The 22,984-nt window shown below is 58.9% G+C and overlaps 1 protein-coding gene across 25 annotated transcripts in view; it reads right to left on the reverse strand.

Moving 5' to 3' along the window:
• The window catches only part of NRXN2 (neurexin 2), a 274,833-nt gene that overhangs the window by 88,255 nt on the left and 163,594 nt on the right, over positions 1-22,984 (reverse strand). For 4 of the 25 annotated variants that reach the window (XM_073351985.2, XM_073351983.2, XM_073351984.2 and 1 more), the window contains exon 1: positions 20,490-21,575. The exons of the other annotated variants lie outside the window; for them this stretch is intronic. In XM_073351985.2, the coding sequence (XP_073208086.1) occupies positions 20,490-20,703 (214 nt within the window). In that variant the 5' untranslated portion in view covers positions 20,704-21,575. Of the gene's footprint in view, positions 1-20,489; positions 21,576-22,984 lie in introns of those variants that run through there. 25 annotated transcript variants of the gene reach the window in all.

Genomic DNA, 22,984 nt, shown 5'->3' on the forward strand with positions numbered 1-22,984 from the left:
TTGTGTGGGGAGTGAAGTTGTGTTAAGAGGGCTGTGTTGTGTGTGTGAGAAGGGGAGCTGTGTTAAGAGGGCTGTGTGTGCGTATGGGGGCTGTGTGTGGATAGAGATGCTGTGTTCAGGGAGGCCCTGTGTCTGTGTGTACCAGGGATGTTAATGGGGCTGTGTTAAGAGGAACTGTATATGTGAAGGGGGGGCTGAGGGGACCTGTGGCAGAACTTGTCTGTCCTTGCGGGGCAGGCAGGGGAATTGTGGGAAGGCACTGGAGAACCAGAGGCACTCCCATGGAGCTAGCCTGCATCCACGCTGCAGAGCAGTGGGCTGCGCAGGAGCTGGGCTCACTCCTGTGTCGCCTGTCTCTGGCCAGGCCAGCCCCACAGACAGGCAGGAGGGGTCTGTGCTGGACTCATGCTAGGGGCCCACGAGTTATAACTCGAGTGACCTGCAGCCTAGGCTAACTTGTGTCCAAACTCCCCTGGGAAGAACACCCCCTGCGGCAAGGAACTAGACTGGGTTAGTGGAACTGACACTACACTCCGTGTGGATGTTCCGGTGTGAGGAAGAAGCAGACTGGGCTGGGTCTGGCATAATCCCATTCCAAGTCAGGTTAAGCAGTGATGCCAGCCTGGCTGAGCTGGAAGAACCGTGTCCCTACGGCCCCGGGTTCAACAGAACTTGTTTGAAACCGAATCCTGGCCGGGCTATGTGTGGACAAACTCACCACCCTGGGGGACTGGTGCCCAGACAGGGGCTCTGGAGATCAGGGCGGTTTAGAAAGGTGGAGGGTCTGGACAGGGGGTTCTCCATCCCTCCCGCAACTGGGAGCCGGGAGCGGCCAGTCCCTTTAAAAGAAGAGAAAGAGGGAGGATTTCCAGCACAATTGCTCTTAGTAGAGGGGAGAATCCAGCAAATCCCTTAATCTGGCCAAGGAGCCTGGTATTGTTCTCAGAGGGGCCTGACCCTAAACAGCAGCCCTCCCAGAGGGACATGGTGCAGCCCCTGCTGTGCCTGGGACACAGCCTCAGGCGTGGGGGAGGGGGAGGGGGGAGGGGGAGGGCTACAGCAGGGACAGCACCCCCTCCACACACACACAGCCCCCAACACACAGCGCTGAACACACACACAGTCCCCCCACAACCCCCTCCACACACTCACAGCCCCCACACAACCTCCAGCATGCACACAACCCCCCCACAACCTCCTACACACACACAGCCCCGAACACACACACAGCCCCCCAACCTCCTCCACACACACACACACAGCCCCCCACAACCCCAAACACAAACATACAGCCCTGAACACACACACAGCCCCCCCACATCCTCCTCCACACACACAACCCCCCACAACCTCCAAGACACGCACAGCCCCCACACTACTCTCAACACACACACAGCCCCTCCACACAGACAGCCCCAAATACACACACAGCCCGCCCACAACCCCCAACACACACACAAACACAGCCCCTACACAACCCCCTCCACACAGACAGCCCTGAACACACACACACCCCACAACCTCCTCTGCACATACACAGCCCCCCCACAACCCCCTCCAGACACACACATAGCCCCCCCACAACCTCCTCCACACATACAGCCCCCCACAACCCCAACACACACACAGAGCCCCCCTACAACCCTCTCCACACACTCACAGCCCCCAAAACACAGCCCTGAACACACAGAGTCCCCACACAACCCCCTCCACACACGCACAGCCCCTCCACTACCCCCTCCACACACACAGCCCCCCCACTACCCCTCCACACACACACACAGCCCCCACCACACACACAGCCCCCCCACAACCTCCTCCACACACACACAGCCCCCCCATAACTCCCAACACACACACACAACCCCCAAGATGCAGTCCTGAACACACACACAGCCCCCAACACACAGCCCTGAACACACACACAGCCCCCCCACAACCTCCTCCGCACACACACAGCCCCCAACACACAGCCCTGAACACACAAACAGCCCCCACACAACCCCGTCCATACAAACAGCCCCGAACACACACAGCCCCCACACAACCCCCTCCACATACACACAGCCCTGAACACACACACAGCCCCCCCACAATCCCCTACACACACATACAATCTCCTCCACACACACACAGCCCCCTCACAACACCGTCCACACAGACAGCCCCAACACACACACAGCCACAAACACACACAGCTGCCATACAACCCCCTCTGCACACAGCCTCCTCCACACACAACCCCCCACAACCTCCTCCACATACACACAGCCCCCAACACACACACACAGCCCCCACACAACCCCCAACACACACACACAACTCCCAACACGCACACAGCCCCCTACACACACACACACACACACAGAGCTCTCTCCAAACACACAGCCCCCTCCATATGCATCCCCCAACACCCGCAGCTAGCTCCTTCCACGCAGTCCCCCCCACATCACCCAACACACACACAGCCCCCTCCACATCCAATTCCACACAGCCCCTTCCACACACATAAACACAGCCCAACAGCTAGTCCCCTTCCACATAGCCTCCCCACAGCTAGCCCCCAACACATGCACACAGCAGCCCCCCTCCACACACACAGCCCCCCCGCTAGGCTCCAGCACACACGCAGCAGCCCCCCTCCACACACACAGCCACCTCGACAACACACACAGCTCCCTATTCACACACTCCCAGCTACCCTCCCCCTAGCCTGGAGGGACCTGGAACTAACTGCCACCAACCAGGAACTAAAGCAATGGGTGGGGGGGGGGGGAGGCAGGGGCAGCATTCAGGGGGGGGGGGGTGTGTGTGGAAGAGTAACACTAGGAGACACAAAAGGTGGCATAATTGCCCTGGGAGCAGCACTGCTCAGCAAGCCCCTTTCTGCTGGGTGTCGATGCCTCAGGCCCAGTGTACCCGGCGGCGGAGCCAATGGGGCTAGACGTGAGCAAACCATCCAGTCAGCTGCACGGCCTTTCGGGGGTTAGCTGCAAACAGGGACGTGCTCACGGACAGAGGATGAGGAGAGGGGAAACACAACCAGGCAGGGGAAAGAAATTGCATTTCCAAGGTGTCTTAGAGGGCACCGGGAACTACGGGGAGAAAATACAAACTACAGAGCCGGCCAAGAGAGTGTCGAACCCAGTGAGCACAATTCCTCCTGACAAAGTGCTGAGACTCCCCAAGGGCTGGGCTCTCCCAAACCCCAAGCCTCAGCACGGGCCCTGCTTCTGCAGTTCCTTGCTTTTGTTTTCCAGCAAATGTGACTATTTTTCCTGTATTTGCTCTTCCTGCAATTTTTAATTCCAACAACAAATAAATAGACGCAGTCAGTCTCTGTGCAGCACCTGGAAGTGCTAATTGTGGTTTAGAGCAAGGGGCTGGGAGCCAACATTCCTGGGTTGTATCCCAAGCTTTGGGAAGGGAATGAGGTTTGGTGGGTTACAGCAGGGGGGCTGGGAGCCAGGACTTCTGGGCGGGGAGTGGGGTCCAGGGATCAGAATAGGGGGATTGGGAGCCAGGACTCCTGGACTCTATCCCTGGCTCTGGAAGAGGAGTGGTCTCTGCTGGGTTCTTGGGTTTTATCTTCAGCTCTAGGAGGGAAGTGGTGTTGAGTGGTTACAGCCTGGGGGGCACGTCCCTCCCCTCCCAGAACTCGGGATAGAGCCCAGGAGTTCTTTCCCAGTCCCTACTCCCTTCCTGTTACAGTCAGGGCATGTGCCCCATAATTCTTCCCGGGCTGTCACTCCTCGCCATGGCTGGACTGGGGGTGACACGCGATAAGAGGAAGAGGAGGAAAGCAGAGCCAATGGGTCCCCCAGCCTGCCACGGCGCCTGGGCCAGCAGGGGACCTGGCACAGCACTGAGAGGATAAGACAGAGTGGTAGCTGTGCACTGCAGCCAGCCAGCCAGTCCCCAGACACTGAGCCATGGGCGCTAAGGAGGGGAAGTTTAACGGGATTAGGCACGCTTTCGCAGCCAGCCAAAGCAATTGCTCTCAGGGACGCCCTGTCATCTGGAGTTGGCGCAACGTTGTTCCTTTCACACTAGGTGGGCATGTAGCCTGGGCAAAACCATGACTGGCTGCCATGTCAGCTTGAGGGAACAGGCTGAGCTGCCTGCTGCCGAGTCTTTGTGCCAGGTCAGAGGGGACCTAGGGTGTGGGCTGAGCATCTCCTAGGGAGGATTTCAGCTTCAGCAAGCCACCCCCAACCCCAACGTGATGGGGCAAGGAAGTTTGGGCTGTAACCTGCTCCTGCAGCACAATCGGGTGGGGGTGAGAGCAGAGCCATGGGGTAGGACAGCCCTGCTGGGTAAGGCACCCAACAAAGGAGTGGGGGGAGGGTGGCCTCAGCAACCACTGGACATGTGAGTTTTGGGTCTACAGGCACACTTTGAGTAAGGATCGGGAGATTCTGTATGAATGCATGGGGGAGACAGGGCATCACTAGAAACCACTCCCCTCCCAGAGCTGAGATACCATCCAGGAGTCCTGGCTCCCAGCCCCCTCCCAGGGCTGGGGAATAGAACCCAGGAGTCCTGCCCCCCACCCCCATCTCACCCACTAGATTCCACTCCCAGGGCAGAGAATAGAGCCCAGAAGTCCTGGCTCCCACTCCAATGCCCTAAGTATTGGGCTATGCTGTGTCGCACACAGGGGAGTTGATCCCCAGGGCTGTGAGGAAAGGATGTGGCTGATGAGGAGCAGCTCCTTGGCTGTGTGTAAAGCCAGTCCCAGGCAGGGCAGCGCAGACAGCACCAAAGGCTCTCTGTGCCGGTGTCTCTGTCCGTGCACCAAACACAATCTAGGTCACTGTGAATCCCAGCCCCTCAGAAATCAGCGCATGCCAACGCCAGCCTCCCACCTGCTGCACGGCTCTGGGCTCAGCCAGCCGACCAGAGGGAGCCTTCCAGCGTGTGTGTGAGGGCGCATGGGGATGTGTGTGAGAGACAGGGAGAAAGAGTGCATATCCATGAGCATGTATCTCCTTGAGTGTGTGGAAGAGAAAATGTCAGTGTGTGCGAGTGCGTGTATCTCTGTGTATGTGTGAGAGCACGTTTGTATCTCTGCGTGTGTGTGCATCTCCGTGCACCTCCCTGTGGCTATATCTCCATGTGCGTGTGAGTATGCATGTCTGTGCACCTCTCTGTGTGTGTCTGCATGTGTGTTTCTCATGGCAGCGCTGGGGCAGGATGCCCATCTGTGTCCATTCTTTGAAGGATCCTTGGGAGTCTAGAGAGGAAGGGCCTAGTGAGGTGTCCTTGGCAGTGAAAAGTCCTGCTCCCCGCACCCCGCCCGGCACAGGAATCACTGATCAAAGCCGCCAGAGATGGCTTAGGGGGCACGAATCAGAACCAGGGCCCAGCCTGCGCAGTGCCGAGAGCGCCAGGGGAGATGTGGGCAGGAGGAGGGCTGGAGAATGGAGAGACACAACGGAAAGGTTGGCTCAGGGGTCAGACTATAGCAGGGGAATATGATGGTAGTCCTGTGCCAGGATCAGGGCTACAGTGTGCGGATGTTCCTGTGCCACCATCATGTCTCTGGCTCTGGGGGACATGGTTGTGTCCCCGAGCCGGGATCAGGTCTATAGCAGGGGATGGGATGTGGTTGTCACCCCACACCACGAGCAGGTCTATAGCAGCAGGGGACAGGGGGTTGTCTACCCACACCACGAGCAGGTCTATAACGGGCGGGTGGGGGGACCGGCAGCTGTCTCCCCACAGCACAAGCAGGTCTATAGTGGGGGGGACGGGACAGGCGGCTGTCTCCCCACACCACGAGCAGGTCTATAGCTGGGGGGACAGGGGGTTCTCTCCCCACACCACGAGCAGGTCTATAGGAGCGGGGGACGGGGGTTGTCTACCCACACCACGAGCAGGTCTATAACGGGTGGGTGGGGGGACCAGCGGTTGTCTCCCCACACCACGAGCAGGTCTATAATGGGTGGGGGGGGGACAGGCGGTTGTCTCCCCACACCACGAGCAGGTCTATAGCGGGGAGGGGGACAGGCGGCTGTCTCCCCACACCACAAACAGGTCTATAGCAGCAGGAGACAGGCGGTTGTCTCCCCACACAAAGAGCAGGTCTATAGTAGGGGAGACAGGCGGTTGTCTCCCCACACCACAAGCAGGTCTATAGCGAGGGGGGACAAGCGGCTGTCTCCCCACACAACAAGCAGGTCTATAGCCGGGGTGGGGGGTGGGGAGAGGGGCGACAGGTGGTTGCCTCCCCCCACCACGAGCAGGTCTATAGCGGGGGGGACAGGCGGTTGTCTCCCCACACCACGAGCAGGTCTATAGTGGGTGTGGGGGGGGAGGATGAGGACCGGCGGCTGTCTCCCCACACCATGAGCAGGTCTATAGTGGGGCGGGGGGACCGACGGTTGTCTCCCCACACCACAAGCAGGTCCATAGCGGTGGGGGACAGGCAGTTGTCTCCCCACACCACGAGCAGGTCTATAGCGGCGGGGGACAGGCGGCTGTCTCCCCACACCATGACCAGGTCTATAGCGGCGGGGGACAGGCGGCTGTCTCCCCACACCACGACCAGGTCTATAGCGGCGGGGGACAGGCGGCTGTCTCCCCACACCACGACCAGGTCTATAGCGGCGGGGGACAGGCGGCTGTCTCCCCACACCATAAGCAGGTCTATAGCAAGGGGGGACCGGCGGTTGTCTCCCCACAGCACGAGCAGGTCTATAGCTGGGGGGGAACAGGCGGCTGTCTCCCCACACCACGAGCAGGTCTATAGTGGGCGGGGGGGGGGAGAGGATGAGGACTGGTGGCTGTCTCCCCACACCACGAGCAGGTATATAGCAGGGGTGAGGGGACAGGCGCTTGTGGCTGTCTCCCCACACCACGAGCAGGTCTATAGCGGGGGGCGTGACAGGTGGTTGTCTCCCCACACTACAAACAGGTCTATAGTGAGGGCCGACCAGCGGTTGTCTCTCCACACCACGAGCAGGTCTATAGCGGCGGGGGGGGGGGCGGGGGGAGGATGAGGACTGGTGGCTGTAACCCCACACCACGAGCAGGTCTATAGCGGACAAGGGGGGACTGGCGGCTGTCTCCCCACACTATGAGCAGGTCTATAGTGGGGGGAGGAGGACCGGTGGCTGTCTCCCCACACCACGAGCAGGTCTATAGCGGCGGGGGACCGGCGGTTGCCTCCCCACACAAAGAGCAGCCTCCCCACACAAAGAGCAGGTCTATAACGGGGGGGACGGACAGGCAGCTGTATCCCGACACCACGAGCAGGTCTATAGCGGTGGGGCACAGGCGCTTGTCTCCCCACACCACGAGCAGGTCTATAGAAAGGGGGGACCGGCAGCTGTCTCCCCACACCATGAGCAGGTCTATAGCTAGGGGCAACCGGCGGTTGTCTCCTCACATGACGAGCAGGTCTATAACGGGTGGGGGAGACAGGCGGTTGTCTCCCCACACCACGAGCAGGTCTATAGCGGGGGGCGTGACAGGTGGTTGTCTCCCCACACTACAAACAGGTCTATAGTGAGGGCCGACCAGCGGTTGTCTCTCCACACCACGAGCAGGTCTATAGCGGACAGGGGGGGACTGGCGGCTGTCTCCCCACACTATGAGCAGGTCTATAGTGAGGGGAGGAGGACCGGTGGCTGTCTCCCCACACCACGAGCAGGTCTATAGCGGCGGGGGACCGGCGGTTGCCTCCCCACACAAAGAGCAGGTCTATAACGGTGGGGGGACGGACAGGCAGCTGTATCCCGACACCACGAGCAGGTCTATAGCGGTGGGACACAGGCGCTTGTCTCCCCACACCACGAGCAGGTCTATAGAAAGGGGGGACTGGCAGCTGTCTCCCCACAGCGCGAGCAGGTCTATAGCGGGGGGGGAAGACAGGCGGCTGTCTCCCCACACCACAAACAGGTCTATAGCAGCAGGGGACCGGCGGTTGCCTCCCCACACAAAGAGCAGGTCTATAACGGGGGGACGGACAGGCAGCTGTATCCCGACACCACGAGCAGGTCTATAGAAAGGGGGGACCAGCAGCTGTCTCCCCACAGCGCGAGCAGGTCTATAGCGGGGGGGGGAAGACAGGCGGCTGTCTCCCCACACCACAAACAGGCCTATAGCAGCGGGGGACAGGCAGTTGTCTCCCCACGCAAAGAGCAGGTCTATAGCCGGGGGAGGGCAACAGGCGGCTGTCTCCCCACACCACGCGAGCAGGTCTATAGCGGGCGGGGGAGGGCGGACTGGTGGTTGTCTTCCCACACCACGAGCAGGTATATAGCAGGGGTGGGAGGACAGGAGCTTGTCTCCCCACACCACGAGCAGGTCTATAGTGGGGGGGACAGACGGCTGTCTCCCCACACCATAAGCAGGTCTATAGCGGGTGGGGGGACAGGCAGTTTTCTCCCCACACCACGAGCAGGTCTCTTGCAGGGAGACAGGGACAAGCGGTTGTCTCCCACCCACGAGTAGGTCTATAGCAGGAGAATGCCGTTGCCTCTGCGCCAGGTCTACAGTGGGGGACGTAGTTGTGTCCCCCAGGCAGGATCAGGGCTCTAGCAAGGGCTGAGTTCAGTACAGGGAGCTCGTGGCTCCTTGGCTCCAGGGAAGCGGTGCAGCCAGCCAACCAATCCTTTCTGCTCCAGTTGTTTCACTGTGCGAAGCCAAAGCCTTGGAAGACTCTAGACCCGCACTCCATTTCATCCCCTTGTGCAGACAGGCGGCTGTGCTGGGGCCATGAGACACCCCCAGCTGGCTGCAGCTCCCCCAGCTGCACAGCTTCCCCCTCCCTGGAACAGCTCAGCCCTACCCCCAGCCCACCTTTGATCCCTGCGGAGCACAGCTGCTTGGGCAAAGCCTGCAGCGCATCTCATTTCCCTTGCAAATCACAGGCCTAAGCAAAAGCACCTAATATCCCTCCTGTAATTACCTGGCTTAGAGAGGCGTTTGTGCTGGAAATGTCAATAGAAGTGGCAGGCACTCCGGGCTCATATCTCTCCCCGGTGGGGCCAGCTGGTCAGCCCCTAATCCCACCCCCCATCCATTCACTCTCTGTGTGAAAGGGAGGAAGAGCTAGTGCAGGATCCATATGCTGAGAGCAAGGCAGGGCAGCATGTGGACAGGGTGGGTGTGCAAATGGCCAGGGAAGCTAGTGCGCGTGTGAAAGAGAAAGGCAGACACACACGCATGCACCAGGCCAACCCCCACAGGTGCATAACAATGCACACACAAAGTACTAGCCCCTCCAGGCACGCACACACCTGGTGTAGCACACACACGCGCTATCACACGTACACAGAGTAACACACACACACACACACACACACACAGAGGGTGTAGCGCACACATCACAGACACAGGGTGTAACACACATAGGAACTATCACACACACACACACACACTCATGGTATAGCACACACATGCACACCCATGATAAGCTCACACATACCAAAGCCCCATGACAGTCCTTGCAGGGACCTGACCCTGAGTACCTGGCACTGCAGTTATCTGCTGCCCTGCAAACACTGTGAAAAAGACACCTTGTGTTTGAGGGGGGCTCCCCAGTTGCTAGCCAGGAGGTTCCCATAATACTTTGTCTACAGGCGACATCACATCCATTTAATGTACACTGGGGGACAGGATCTGGAAAATGCAGCCTAGAATCTGGCCTGAGGGGCTGGGGGCAGGTTCGGCCTGGGGTGATTGGCTACAGGGTGTGTGGCTGGGGCTGGATGGAGAGATAAACAGATGCCATACGGCCCCAGCAGGGCTGCGGTTGGAGCGAGCTGTGGGGGGCTGCGATCCATTTGTGGGCTCTCCAAGGGGAGGCCAGCAGCCAAGGCGAGGTGGGGGGGACCCACATGCCCAGGGATTCCAGGCCAGCTCCAGCCTCCACTGCAGCTAATTGTCTGGGAAATGACCCATTAGAGGCAGCACAAGGACATTAGGTCTCATTAGTCTAGTCCTGCTCAGAATAACTGCTGCCGCCATATGTGGAGGGGGGCAGAGACTGCACCTCTCTCTAGCCCCATGTTGGGGGGCATCTCCACCTGCCCTCCCAGCATCCCAGTCTGCTGGGGGTCATCTCCTGGGAACAAATGTCCCACATAGCCTCTGCCGCCCAACCCTTCCTCTCTCCCGCTTTTCAGCCCACGCCCCCTCCTGCCCCGAAAACCAGCCTGTGCACTTGGAGCACAATAATTGGGTCTCTGCTCTCAAACCCACAACTCTGCTGTCTGTCCCCAGCCCCAGCTACCAGCCCCACCAGCCTCTGCTCCCAGGCCTCCCCAGCCACTGCCCCCTACAACCCCAGCTACCAGCCTCCCCATCACTGTGCCCCTAGGCCTCCCCAGCCACTGTCCCCACAGCCCCAGCTACCAGCCCCCCCATCACTGTCCCCCCAGGCCTCCCCAGCCACTGCTCCCACCCCAGCCCCCTCAGTCACTGCCCCCCCACAGCCCCCACTACCAGCCCCCAGACTCTGCCCCCTCAACTTCCAGGCTCACCATGGACTCCCCACACACTGCTCCCTCCCCATGATTCCCCCCAGCCACTGGGTCCCCTCCTGCTCCCTCATTGGGTCCCCATGGACCCCCCTACTGCAATCCCCATACCTCACAGACACCTGCAGCCACCAAGCTCCCCACCATCCCAGAACCTAGGCCCACAATGGACACTCAGCCACTCCCCCCCCACCCACGAGCCATCCCCAAACCACTGGGCTCCTCCTCACTGCTCCTTACTTGGGCCCCACAAACACTGGGGCTCCCGCCTCCCCAGGCTCCCTGAGCCACCAAGATCTCCCCTCCCCACAGGCTCCCAGAGCCTCCCACCCCTGAGATCGCTGCTCTCCGTAGCCCCCCGGATTCTCCGGCCACCAGGACCACCTGTCTCTGGGCCCCCGCAGCCATGTCTCTCTCTCTGCCCTTCTGAGCTAGAGGGGAGGGAGGCCACTAATGAGCCCCAGAGCTCCCATCACTGCAGTACTCCTGAATCTCTGCCGTTTCCATGGCAACCCTAATACCCAGTGCCCTCCCTCCACCAGCCGGATGCCTGCCCTCCGTGAGAAGGATGCCTGCCCTCCAGATGAGAAGGGGGGTTTAACCCCTTGCATGCTGCAGCTTCCCACCTGAGGGACAATGGCTGCAAGGGCTGCACAGGAGGGGGTGTTCAACACTCACCCTCCTGCTACCCGTATTACAGACGCAATGCAGCCAATGGGCCCATCCAGCTGGGATCCCTTCTGCCCTCCTCCCCCCCTCCCCAGCTCAGACCTATGGGCCCATCCAGCCTGGCCACCCTCTTCCCCACCACCCCTCCAGCTCAGCCATCCAGCCTGGGATCCCCTCTCCGCTCAGTGCTAACATAGCCTGGAGACGGAACACCCTCCCACCCCCCAGCACAGGACAATCCCTGGCTGGAGGCAGGCCTTTCTTCCTGACCCCAGCTCTCATGTCCCTGCCCAGTAACCCCTGTGCTGGTCAGAGTGGCTGCAGGGGAACCAGAAACATGGAGCACACAAACACAGATACCGCTTCCCAGAGGTGCTGGAACTAGGGGTGCTGAGGGGGCTGCTGCACCCCCTGGCTTGAAGTGGGTTCCATTATATCCAGGGTTTGCAGTTTTGTTTAATGGCTCAGTGCCCCCGCTATACAAACTGTTCCAATGCCACCTCCAGCCATTGGGGTGAAACACTGCACCTCGCACCCAGTCCCTTGAGGCTGGACTAGGGGCCAAAGGCCCCAGCTCCTGTCCCCCACCCCCTGAGCCAGCCAGTCCCCTGCCTTGGGGGTGGGTCCCAGAGGCCCCTGTGCCCTTCTCTGTAGAATGCCCTCTGTCACAAGCCCGGGCCTGTTGCACATGCACATGCACACACACACACGTGCACACACACGCGTGTGCCCCCTTATGGATCCTCTCACCCAAGAGAGTTCAGCTCTCAAACAAACAGCTCTTTACAACAAACTGTATTTACGCCTCATAAGGCTGGGAAGAGCAGCCTAATAAATTCCCCTCCCGTGTATTGCAGCCAGTCGGACGAAGCTGACGCTCGCTCTCTCTGTTCATCTCCCCCCCGCCCCAATTCCCAGGGAAATCACTTTCGCTCGGCCCCAGAATTCAATTGCGCTGTGTCTATCGGAAACGCACGCGCTCCCCGTGTCATACTTCATGAATTACAGAGTGCTCTCCCTTCACGCCAGAGAGATTCGGTGCACAGATCCACCCTCCCTCTGCCCCTTCCCTCCCTCCCCCCCAGTGCTACTCTGGGATTGCAGTTGCAGCTACGAAATTACTGACTTTAGGGCAACATCTCATGGCATCTCCCAATGCCCCAACGCATCAGCCCCAGGGGCCCATCCAGCCTGGTATCCCCTGCCCCCACCTCCCCAGGTCAGCCCCAGAGGCCCATCCAGCCTGGCATCCTCCCTGTCAGCAGACGTCAATATGGGTGCTTCTGAGAAAGAATGCTTAATTTTCGGATCCCTGGGAAACACCACACGGGAGGGGGCAAGGCTCCTTTCTGAGTGCTGGAGATGATCCCCCAGTGCCCTGAAGCCTGGATTCAATTACACCAGTGCCAACACCTGGCATCTCACTAAGCCAGGCCAGCTAGCAGAGGCTGTGCTGGGAGTCATGAGTCTATCCCCTGCTGTGGAAGGGCAGTGGGTCTAGTATCTAGAGCTGGGAGTCAGGACTCCTGGGTTCTAGCGCCAGCTGTGGGAGGGCAGTGGGTTTAGTGCCTAGAGCTGGGGCCCAGGACTCAGAGGCTCTTTTCACAGCTCTGTAGCTACAACTTCCTTCCCAGGGGCTTATAGACTCTTCAATGGTTACCAAGTCTGGAGCTGGGCTCAGCTCCACAGTGATGGGCATCTCAGAAGTAGAACAGAAGCTGGCCTTTGGCTGGAGATAGATAGCAGGTAGATGATGGAGGTCGATGGAGAAGTACAAAGCCCATGGCATATTGGGCCCCATGGAGCTGCACGCTCACTAGCTCTGTGGGATGCAGGGCCTGTGAGGGTCTCAGGTTAGCTGGGGCTCTGGACAGTGACCCTGGCCTCCGTGAGCCACAGCGAGCCACGTGGGGAGCAGCAATTAATTAATAAAGCCATCTGTGCGTGAGGCCCATAAATCGTTGGGCTTCTGTAACCTGGAGCAGGACATACCGTAAATAGTGTCACGGTGCCATAACCATGGGCCCGAGCCGGGGCTGTGTTGATTAGCATATTAAACTGCATGCTTGAGTAATAATTAACGAGCGGTTTAATGCCATAAATCGCCTGCTGGCTGGGAATTCAGGGAGGCCACCAACTGTTTGCCAGAGGGATGGAAAGCAGGGCAACTGTCCTGCCAAGGATGGAGCAGACACCCAGATCCTACCCACTAATGAGCCTGGTCTCCTGCTGTAACCACTAGAGACCCCTCCCAGAATTGGAATAGAACCCAGGAATCCTGGCTCCCACTAGTCCCCACTCCCCTCGTAGAGCCAGGGACAGAACCAGGAGTCCTGACTCTCAGATCCTCCACCTCCTAGACTTGCAGTACATTCCCTCATTCCCTCCTGTGTCCCCCCACACACCCCACAGATTTGCAGTACTTTCCCCTATTCCCTCCTGTGTCATACCCCCACCATACCCCAAGGCAGCAGGGTCATGCTTTCCAGGATTGTGTCCCCAGCCAGCTGTCAGGGCCTCTGTCCCTTGGATTCTGTGCATGTCCAGTGAGCCAGGACGGACAAACCAAAGTTCCCTGTCCCCCACCGGGGAGGAATCTGTCCTTGCTTTGATGTGCGCCTGCAAACCCTGCCTCCCCCTGCTCTCCCTGCTGGATACTGCAGGCTCAGCATCTGCCTGCTCGCTGGGGGAATTCGAGGGGCTGCTCTGCCAGAGCTTAATGACAGAAGAGCAGACAAGGGAGAGGGGCACGTTGGCATGGCCAAGGAGATCCTCGCCTCCCTCTGTCTCCATCTTGGGGCAAGAGGGGTCTGGGGATCCCACATCTGCATTATGGGGAAGGTAGATGAGGAATGAAAGAGTGAGAGGACAGGAGAGAGCGGGGAGGTGGAAATGGAGGAGAGGAGGCAAGGTGGGGGGAGGGGAAGGGAGAGAAGGGGAGGGAATGAAAGGAAGAAGGAGAACAAGAGGAGAAGGAGACAAAGAAGGAAGCCAAGGTGGGACGGAGAAGAGGGACTGGGGGAGGGGAAGGAAAATGGCAGAGAAAGGGAGGCAGCGAAGAAAGAAGAATGTGAAAGTGAGGTAAGAGAAAAGGGCAGAAGAAAAGGGGAAGAGAGAGATGGAGACAAAGGAGTGACAGAGAGAGGGAAGGGAAAAAGAGAAAGGAGAGAGAGAAATCCTTGCAGAGATAGTGGAATGGGAGGAGGGGCAGCACCTGTCCTGCACACCCCACAAGGCCCCCATAAGGTGAGGGGAGGGGTTGCTCCATGCCATTAATCATGCACAGCTGGCAAGGTGTCATGGGTCTGAAGGCTATATTGGGGGGAGATGATCTTAATCCCACACTCACCTCCCACGGCCTGGATGAGCCAAGGAACCGAGTACAAACCCGACAGGTTAGACACACCTCCTTGCAGCACAGCGCCCCCCCATGCTGGGGCCAGCACTGGCCTAGAGGAGACTTCCCCCTAGTGAGCTGCCTCACCCCCTAGTGCCATGCTGGGGCACTGGGGTCAGAACTGACTCTGAGCGGACAGCACCCCCTCCATCCCTCCCTCCCTTCACCTCAGCACTGACCCACCTGGGAGAGTGCTGGGGGGGGGTCTCCCATCCAAGCCCCGAACAAGGCCCCAGGCTGCTTAGCACAGACTCCCACCTGGTCAGGCTCTCAGGCCCTTTCAGCACCAGGGCCAGCAGCTCCAGCACCGCTGGCAGCCAAGGGAGAGAGAGCAGACCTCGGCTGCAGATCCCCATGCTCAGAGCCCCCCTGCTTCACTTGGCCACAACTGCAGCTGTGGAGGGGGAGGGGGGCTAAGGGGGCAAGCAAAGCTGCAGGCAAAATCCACTGCCAAGCACTGTCTTCCTGAGTAACTGAATCCCCCTTGGCTCTGCAGAGACCTGCCCAGGCCTTTCACTCCCAGCCAGGCAGAGATGCTGGCAGCATGGGGGCACCCACACTGTCAGGGGCAGCTAAGAGTGGGAGCTGTTTCCTCCAAAGAGATGCTAGAGGAAGAGCCACCATGGGCAGGCTGGAAGCCCCCCACAAGAGCACCTCCTTTCACACTAGGTCAGAGCAGTTACCCACTGCTCACATCGAGCCCATGCCCAGGGGGGACTGGAGGACCCCTTGTACAGTCAGGTCATGGTGGGGCTGTCTGGGTCCTGAGCACACACACCCTGCTGACCTGGCTAATCCAAGTTGAGCTCATCACTAGGCCTAGGCCCAGGCCTGGCTCATTAGCTAACAGGGGTAGGGGCCTGGCTCAAGATGGACAGAGACTGGAATAATAGCAACACTGAAACGGCCAGGACCAGGGGATAGAACCCTGGAGTCTTGGCCCCCCTAGCCCCAATCCTGTCCACCAGACCCCACTCCTTTCCCCTCCTCACATAGGAGATAATCCTGCCGCCTGGACAGGGGGAACTGACTGCAGTAATCAGAGAGGCAGGAAGTGGGGCCCTCTGGACATGATGGAGAAGGCCAGGTGTGTGGGGATCTGGGGGGATGCTGGCAGGACACCCCTATGTGGGTGGTCCTAACCCGATGCCCCACTCTCCACAGGCTATCCGTGGGCAGGGGTGGGGGTTCAGTGCTCCCAGCAGCCACCAAGCACCAATTAGCCAGCTGGGCAGCCCAGGTGTTACATATTGTGCAAGGCGGGGAGAGCTACCTACTTACCACGACAGGCAGCCCCCCCTCCCAAGCTGGTCTCTTTTTCATCCCTTCCTTCATCTCCATGCCCCCCCACCCCACCATCTTCAACAGGATGTAAAGCCAAGCACTAAAGAAACCACATAATCCATTCCCAGAGACTAGGGGAACCTACCCCTTCCCCCAATGGCACAGCCCCCCCTCACCAGTACCCACCCCCCATCAGCTGTGAGCACACACCAGCTTCTAGGGATCCAGGGGGTCAAGGATGGGGGGGTCCAGCAACCAACAGGAAGTGTTTTAGTGGTGGGGATGGGAGCCAGGACTCCTGGGTTCTATCCCCAGCTCTGGGAGGGGGGTGAGATCAGGTGGGTCAGAGGAGGCGGGACTGGGTTCTATCCCTGGATCTAGTAGGGCAAGTCCCTTCCACTCTCTGTGCCTCAGTTTCTTCCTCTGTACAATGGAGTTACTGATACCTATCCCCCCGCCGGTGGGTGTGAGTTAGCTCTTCGGAGCCCTCTCTGATCCCCAAAGCAGGAAGGAGTGATGGGGGGGGGGGGAATTCGCCCTGAGTGTAATGCTGCCCTCCAAGCATCAATGTCTCACTCTGTCACCTGGGACCATCCCATCCCCACACATGTGGGGCAGGGGCTAGATAGCTGACAGGGTGTTGCATGATTGGGGGGATTGTGTTTGTAAAAGGCAGCTAGTGCTTCCACCCCCAAGACTCATTTCACTCCCCCAGCGCTCCCCCACACTCCTCCCTCCCCCATGCTCCCCTAACACTCACCCCCCATCCCCACACCTGACTCCAGCGCTCCCCCATACTCCCCCCCAGTGCTCCCCTCACCCCCAAACGTGACTCCAGCACTCCCCACACACCCCTCCAGTGCTTCCCTCAACCCCATCCCCACACCTGACTCCAGCGCTCCCCCCATTCCCCCCTGCCCAGTGCTCCCCTCACATGCCCCCCATCCCCACACCTGACCCCAGCACTTACCCCCTCTGCCCACACACTCCCCCTCTCCCCACAGCCAGAGTGGGGCTGGGCACAGCTGGCACAACCCCCCACAAACCCATGCTTCAGCTCACTTGCTCAGAGAGTGCTAAGGTTTGGGGGCACTGCCCTGGGAATGGGCGGAATCGTGCTCAGGGGAAGGAACAATTGCCCTGGGGGATGGATGCTTTGGGGGCAGAGGGGAATGAGAGGAGTTTGCAACGGCTCAGCTGATGGTGAGTGGGGCTGAAATGGATGCTAATGTGTGGGAGGGATACTGGCCAGGAAGAGCAGGGGGTTCCCCCAACCCCAATCCACATTCCAAGTGCATGAGCGTTCAGGCAGGCAACTAGCACCATGTGGGGCATAGAGACCCCTGGACACATGAGCGGAGTTTGTTCAGGGTCAGTGCAGCAGCCATCAGTGCCCCCACCCGTTTGAGATCTGAGATGAGTGTGCCAGGCTCAGCTAGGGCACCCAGTACAGATGACACATTGATGGCAGGGCCCTCCCCGCTTTCCTCCCCCTACCCACAACACGAGTTTGCCGGGGCTCAGGTATGGAACAGACCAAAGGGGATGCATTGACAACAGGACCCTCCCCGCCATTCCCACCCCCTCACCCATAACACACATTTTTCAGGGCTCAGCAAAAGTGCCAAGGAACCCACAATACAGCTCTCCACCCTCAAAATCTGAGACAGGTTTGCCAGGACTCAGCTATACAGACCAGAGGGGATGCATTGACCCCAAGACCCACACCTAACCTGTGATACAAGTTTGCTAGGGCTCAGCTGGCAATGCCAGCAGGGCAGGGATGAGCTGAAAAGTTGACCAGGTACAAGAAGCTCTCTTCATGACACTCCAGATGACCAGCAATGCCTGGCTGGGGTCCCTCCCCTGCCCTTCCTGAAACCAGTGGGGGTTGGGAACAGGGATGGGAGGGAGGAGGGATATGGGGTGTGTGTGGAATTCCAGGAGTGGAGGAGAAGGGTGAGATCAGAAGAGGGAAGGAACACTAGGGGAGGGGAGCAGGATTCATCAATGACAGGAAGGACTGGAGAGATACATGGGGAGATGGAGCCACTGGGGAGAAGGGAGGAGGAGATACTGGGAGGGGAAAGAGGGTCGGATACTGGGGGATGCACTGTGAGGGGAGGGTGAGGAAGAGGAGATCCGATGGGGGCAGAGGGAGGGAGGTATCTTGAGTGGAGGGAGGGGAGGGGAGGAAGGGGATACCAAGATGGGAGGGGATACTAGGAAGAGGAATGCACTGTGAGGGGAAGAGGGAGAGAGGGGACACAGGGAGGGAAGAGGGGAGGTGGGGATACTGAGGAGAGAGACCATGAGAAGCAGGATTGCATACCATATGGGGAAGGAGGGAGGGATACCAGTAGGTGAGGGGGCCTCACCTACTTTGCGTGCTGCAGGTAAGGAAGGGAGTGTGGTAAATGGCAAGAGGCACTATGTGTGGGAGGAGGAAGGAGGGATACCATGGAGGAAGGGAGCTGCTCAATTACCATGCCCACTGCAGGTGAGGAAAGGTGTGTGGTGGATGGCAGAGGATGCTGTGTGGGGGAGGAGGGGATACCAACAAGGGCGGAGGAAGTGGATAGCAGAGGGGATACCAGGGAGGAGGGGTCCTCACCTACCATGGCTGCCATGGGTGAAGAAGGGTATGTGTCCGAGGGTTATGGGCAATGTGCAGGAGATAGAAAGGAGGGGATACCAAAGAAGGTTATGGAGGGGTGGGGACAGAGGGGATACCGGAGAGGATACCAGGGAAGATTATGGGGGGAAAAGGAGGAAGGGATACAGGAAGGGATACCAGGGAAGGTTATGGCGGGGGGGAAGAAGGAGGGAAATACCAGAGAGAATACCAGGGAAGGTTATGGGGTGCAGGGGAAAAAGGAGGGGATACCAGAGGAAGGAAGAGTCTCTGCCATGGATACCATGGGTGAGGAAAGGTGTGCAGTTGATGGCAATGGGCACTGTGCAGGGGGTTGGATGGTACGTGGAGGAGGCAGAAGAGCATACAGGGGGAAGAAGAGGACATCAGTGAGGGAGGAAGGAGGGGATAACGGAAGAAAGGAAAACTCCCCCTTACTGTGGCCACCATAGGAGAGGAAGGGCCTATGGTTGACGGCGATGGGCACTGTGTGGGTGCTCGGAAGGAGGAGATACTGGGGGATATCAAGGGAGGAAGGATGGTATGGGGAGGAGGGAGAAGGCTATACTGGGGGATACCAGGGGAAGGAGGGATATCAGAGGGGAGGGTGGAGGAGATACCAGAAGAAGAGAAGGGTCCCTACTTACTGTGACCACTATGAGTGAGGAAGGGGATGTGACTGACAGCAATGGGCACCATGAGAAATCTGGGAAGGAGAGGATACCAGGGAGGGAGGAGGGAATATTGGGGGAAATATGGATACTGGGGAGAGAGGAAGGAAAACTAGGGATGGAGGAGGAGGAGGAGGAAAACAGGGAGATGGGGATATTGGGGAAACAAGGGATACTCTTGGATACTGAGGAAAGAAGAGGGAATACAGGGGAGGGAAGAAGACATACCAGGGGAAGAGTAGGAGAGAGAGGAAAGGATATCTGGTGGGTATGCGGGGAGGGAGTAGGGGATACAGGGAAGGAGGAGATACTGGGGAAGAAACAGGGGAGGGAGAAGGGCACACAAGGTGGCTATGGGGAGAGGATAAAGAATACCAAGGAAAGAGTAGATAACCAGGGGAAGAGCAGGGGAGGGAGGAGGGATACCTGGTGGATATGGGGAGAAGAGGGCATACTGTGGAGGGAGGAGGGGATACTGAGGAAGGATCAGGGGAGGGAGAAGGCAATACCTGGAGAATATGGGGGACAGAATGGAATATCGGGGGGGGGAATACCTGGGGAAGAGTAGGGGAGGGAGAAGGGCACATCAGGTGCACATGAGCGGGAGAATAGAGAATATCGAGGAAGGACTAGGTAAAGGAGTAGGGGATACTGGGGGGAAGGAGGAGAGGGATGAGAGGTACCTGGTGGACATGGGGAGGAGTAGGGGATACCAGGGGAGGAAGAAAGGGATACTGGGAAGGAGGGGCTACTGAGGAAGGAAGAGGGGAGGGAGGCAGGGATATCTGGATATTGAGGGAGTAGGGGATACCAGGGGAGGAGGAGGGGAGAGAGGTGGATATTGGGGGACTATGGTATACCAGGGGAGGAGGATGGAGGAGGGCGGCGGGGATGCCTGGTGGATATTGGGGGAGTAGGGGATACCAGGGGAGGAGGGAAAGGAGGAGGAGATGCCTGGTGGATATTGGGGGAGTAGGGGATACCAGGGGAGGAGGAGGGGAGAGAGGTGGATATTGGGGGACTATGGTATACCAGGGGAGGAGGATGGAGGAGGGCGGCGGGGATGCCTGGTGGATATTGGGGGAGTAGGGGATACCAGGGGAGGAGGAGGGGAGAGAGGTGGATATTGGGGGAGAAGGGGATACCAGGGGAGGAGGGAAAGGAGGAGGAGATGCCTGGTGGATATTGGGGGAGAAGGGAATACCTGGGAAGGGATGAGGAGGGAGGGGTACCTGGTGGATACGGGGGACAGGAGGAGATGCTGGGGAGGGAGTTGGGACACTGGGGAGGGAGAGGCGATATTGGAAGGGAAGAGGGGGTAGCTGGGGAAGGTCCCCACTTACCGTGGCCGCCGCGGGTGAGGAAGGGGGTGCGGTTGATGGCGATGGGCACCGTGCCGTGCTTGTTGTGGAAGTGGTGCACGTGGTGTGTGGTGCTGAGGCTGGAGGACACTCGTGCTGCCCCAGCTGGCCCAGCCAGAGCCGCCAGAGCCGCAGCCACGAGCACAGCCCATGGTGCCCCCTGCCCTGCGCCCCCACCCCTGCTCCTCCTCCTCATGGCGCAGGGCGCCAGGGAGGGGCGGGTGGCCCCCAGGGGAGTCACGGTGTCAGATCCCAGGCACAACGCCGTCCATACCGCGGGTTTGCTCACCGATGGGAGAAAAACACCTCCCAAATCACCAAAAATCCACCTGGCAAAAAACACCGAAAAGTGTGTGTAGGGGGGGGGGAATGAAAAATTGTTAACCCCCCCGTCAAAAAAAAAAATCCAAAGTGGTAAAAAAATAAACTCCGGGGTCAGATCCACGGATGGATGGCAGACGGCTCAGGACTCCTCTCCTCTCCTCCCCCACCTCCACTTCCACACTCCTTGATTCACAGAGAAGTCCCCATCCTTCAGTATCCGGCGGCAGCACTGTACATCCAGCTTCCCCTGGGAGGGGAGGACGGGAGTGGGACGAGGCGGGTGGGGAAGCATCAAAGGGTCCCCAACATCCAGGGAAAAGAGGAATGAGAGAAAAAAGCCAGAGGACTAGTGCAAAAAAAAAAATTGAATAAATGAGGAAAGGATGGGTTTCAATTAGAGTTGTGCATCATCCTTCAAGGGGGGCAGGATGGAGGGATGGAGACAGATAGGAGAAGGAAGAGAAGAAAATAAACAAATGAAAAAAGGCAAGGGAAGGATGTGAAGAGGAAAAAAGCCTTTGAATTCAGGGCAGGGACATGGAGCCGAGGAGGCGTCAGGGCAAGCGATGGCTGGGGCGAAGGATTGCCGATGGAGGGGGCCGGCGAAGGAGAGATGGGGGTAAGAATTGCAGATGGAGGGGGGCTGGCGAAGGAGAAGAATGAAAAGGATGAAGGCGAAGGCAGTGCACCGAGAGAGAGAGCGAGAGGGGGGAGCCGAGTGGAATGGCACAGCGCTCGCTGGAGTGTGCTGCAGAGGAGAGGGACGGCTAGAAGGAGGGAGCGAAGAAGGGGGGTCGGCGGAGGGAGGGGAGGGGGGAGGACCAGAGCACCGAATCGCTCTGAAATCTAATGACAGCGTTTCCAAGCTCCTTAATTCATTGCACCTGGCACCCCCCCCCCAAGGCTCCTGAATTACTGAGGCGCCCCCGCCCCCCAGCCCTCCTTGCTTTCAAAGGGAGGGAGAGCTTGTGAGATCTCTTTACAGATGCACCTCTCCCCTCCCTGATCTCTTTCTCGCTCCCTAGCTCTCCTCCATCTTCAATTCTTCCCCCAACCCCTAGCAGCAGCAGCAGCCGTGGGCTGGAGTCCACCCCCTAGACCTTCACCCCCTCCCTGAGACCAGAACCGACCCCCTGTATCTTCGTTGCTTCCCATTCTGGATCCCCACCCCTTTGCCTTTTGGGCAAGGTTGGGATGCAACCTACAGACTGAGTCCTGGCACAATATACCCCCAATGCCTGATTACTTACCCACTCGCCCCTCCAAACTAAGATCTTCCCTCCCCTCTGTAGGGGAGAGAGACCCCCCCCCATGGGGGTCCTCTGCTGCATACTGCCCTTCCCCCATTCAAAGTGATCATGTCTTCCCCCCAAACACCTTGCTCCCCCGCTCTGAGCTTCTGCACCCCACCCCAAACCCCACACATACAGAGACACAAAGGTACACACACACACACACAGGTGCATGCACACACACACACACAAGCATGCGCACACACATAGAGGTGTGCGCGCACACACAGGCGTGCAAACACAAGCACAATGTTTTCCCTAGAGCAGTTTGCTTTTTTCCCCCAGCTAGAGATTGCGGGGTATCACTGACAAATAATTAAATACTGTACACTGGGGTTGGTGGCCGGGGAAGGGGGGGAGGCTGTTTTTCTCCCCGTAGCCCAAGGCTAATGAAAAATCTGACAGAGATAAAAATACAGGCGGCTGTGGGACCAGAGGATGAGTGAGGGGAGGGCTGAGCACAGGCCCAGTGGAGGCAGGGGCAAGCGTGATGGCTTAGCTCTCCAGCCAACCCCACTGCCCAGGGAATTTGTCCACTGGAGAGGCCAGGATCAGCCACACACACACACTGCTCCTGTGCTGTGTCCCACAGCTCCCCCTGCTGGGACCGGAGTAGCTGGGAGCTCTCCCCACAACACCCCCTGTGGGAAAGTCCAGGCAGTGCAGGGCTGGGATTCCAGTGCAGCCCTGGCTTTGCTGATCCATCTTTGCCAAAGGTCACCGGCCTCCTGACGTGTTTGTGGGGGACGCTGTGCAAACACCCAGGAGGCAGAGGCCTCGGGCAGCAGGGGCTGGGGCAGGCTGGGCTGACAAAGCCGGACATAGGGGCCCAATGGAGGGGCTGGGGGACAAGGATCAGAC

Source organism: Lepidochelys kempii, chromosome 7 (genome assembly GCF_965140285.1).
Source record: "Lepidochelys kempii isolate rLepKem1 chromosome 7, rLepKem1.hap1, whole genome shotgun sequence".
In the NCBI taxonomy this organism is placed as follows: Eukaryota; Metazoa; Chordata; order Testudines; family Cheloniidae; genus Lepidochelys; species Lepidochelys kempii.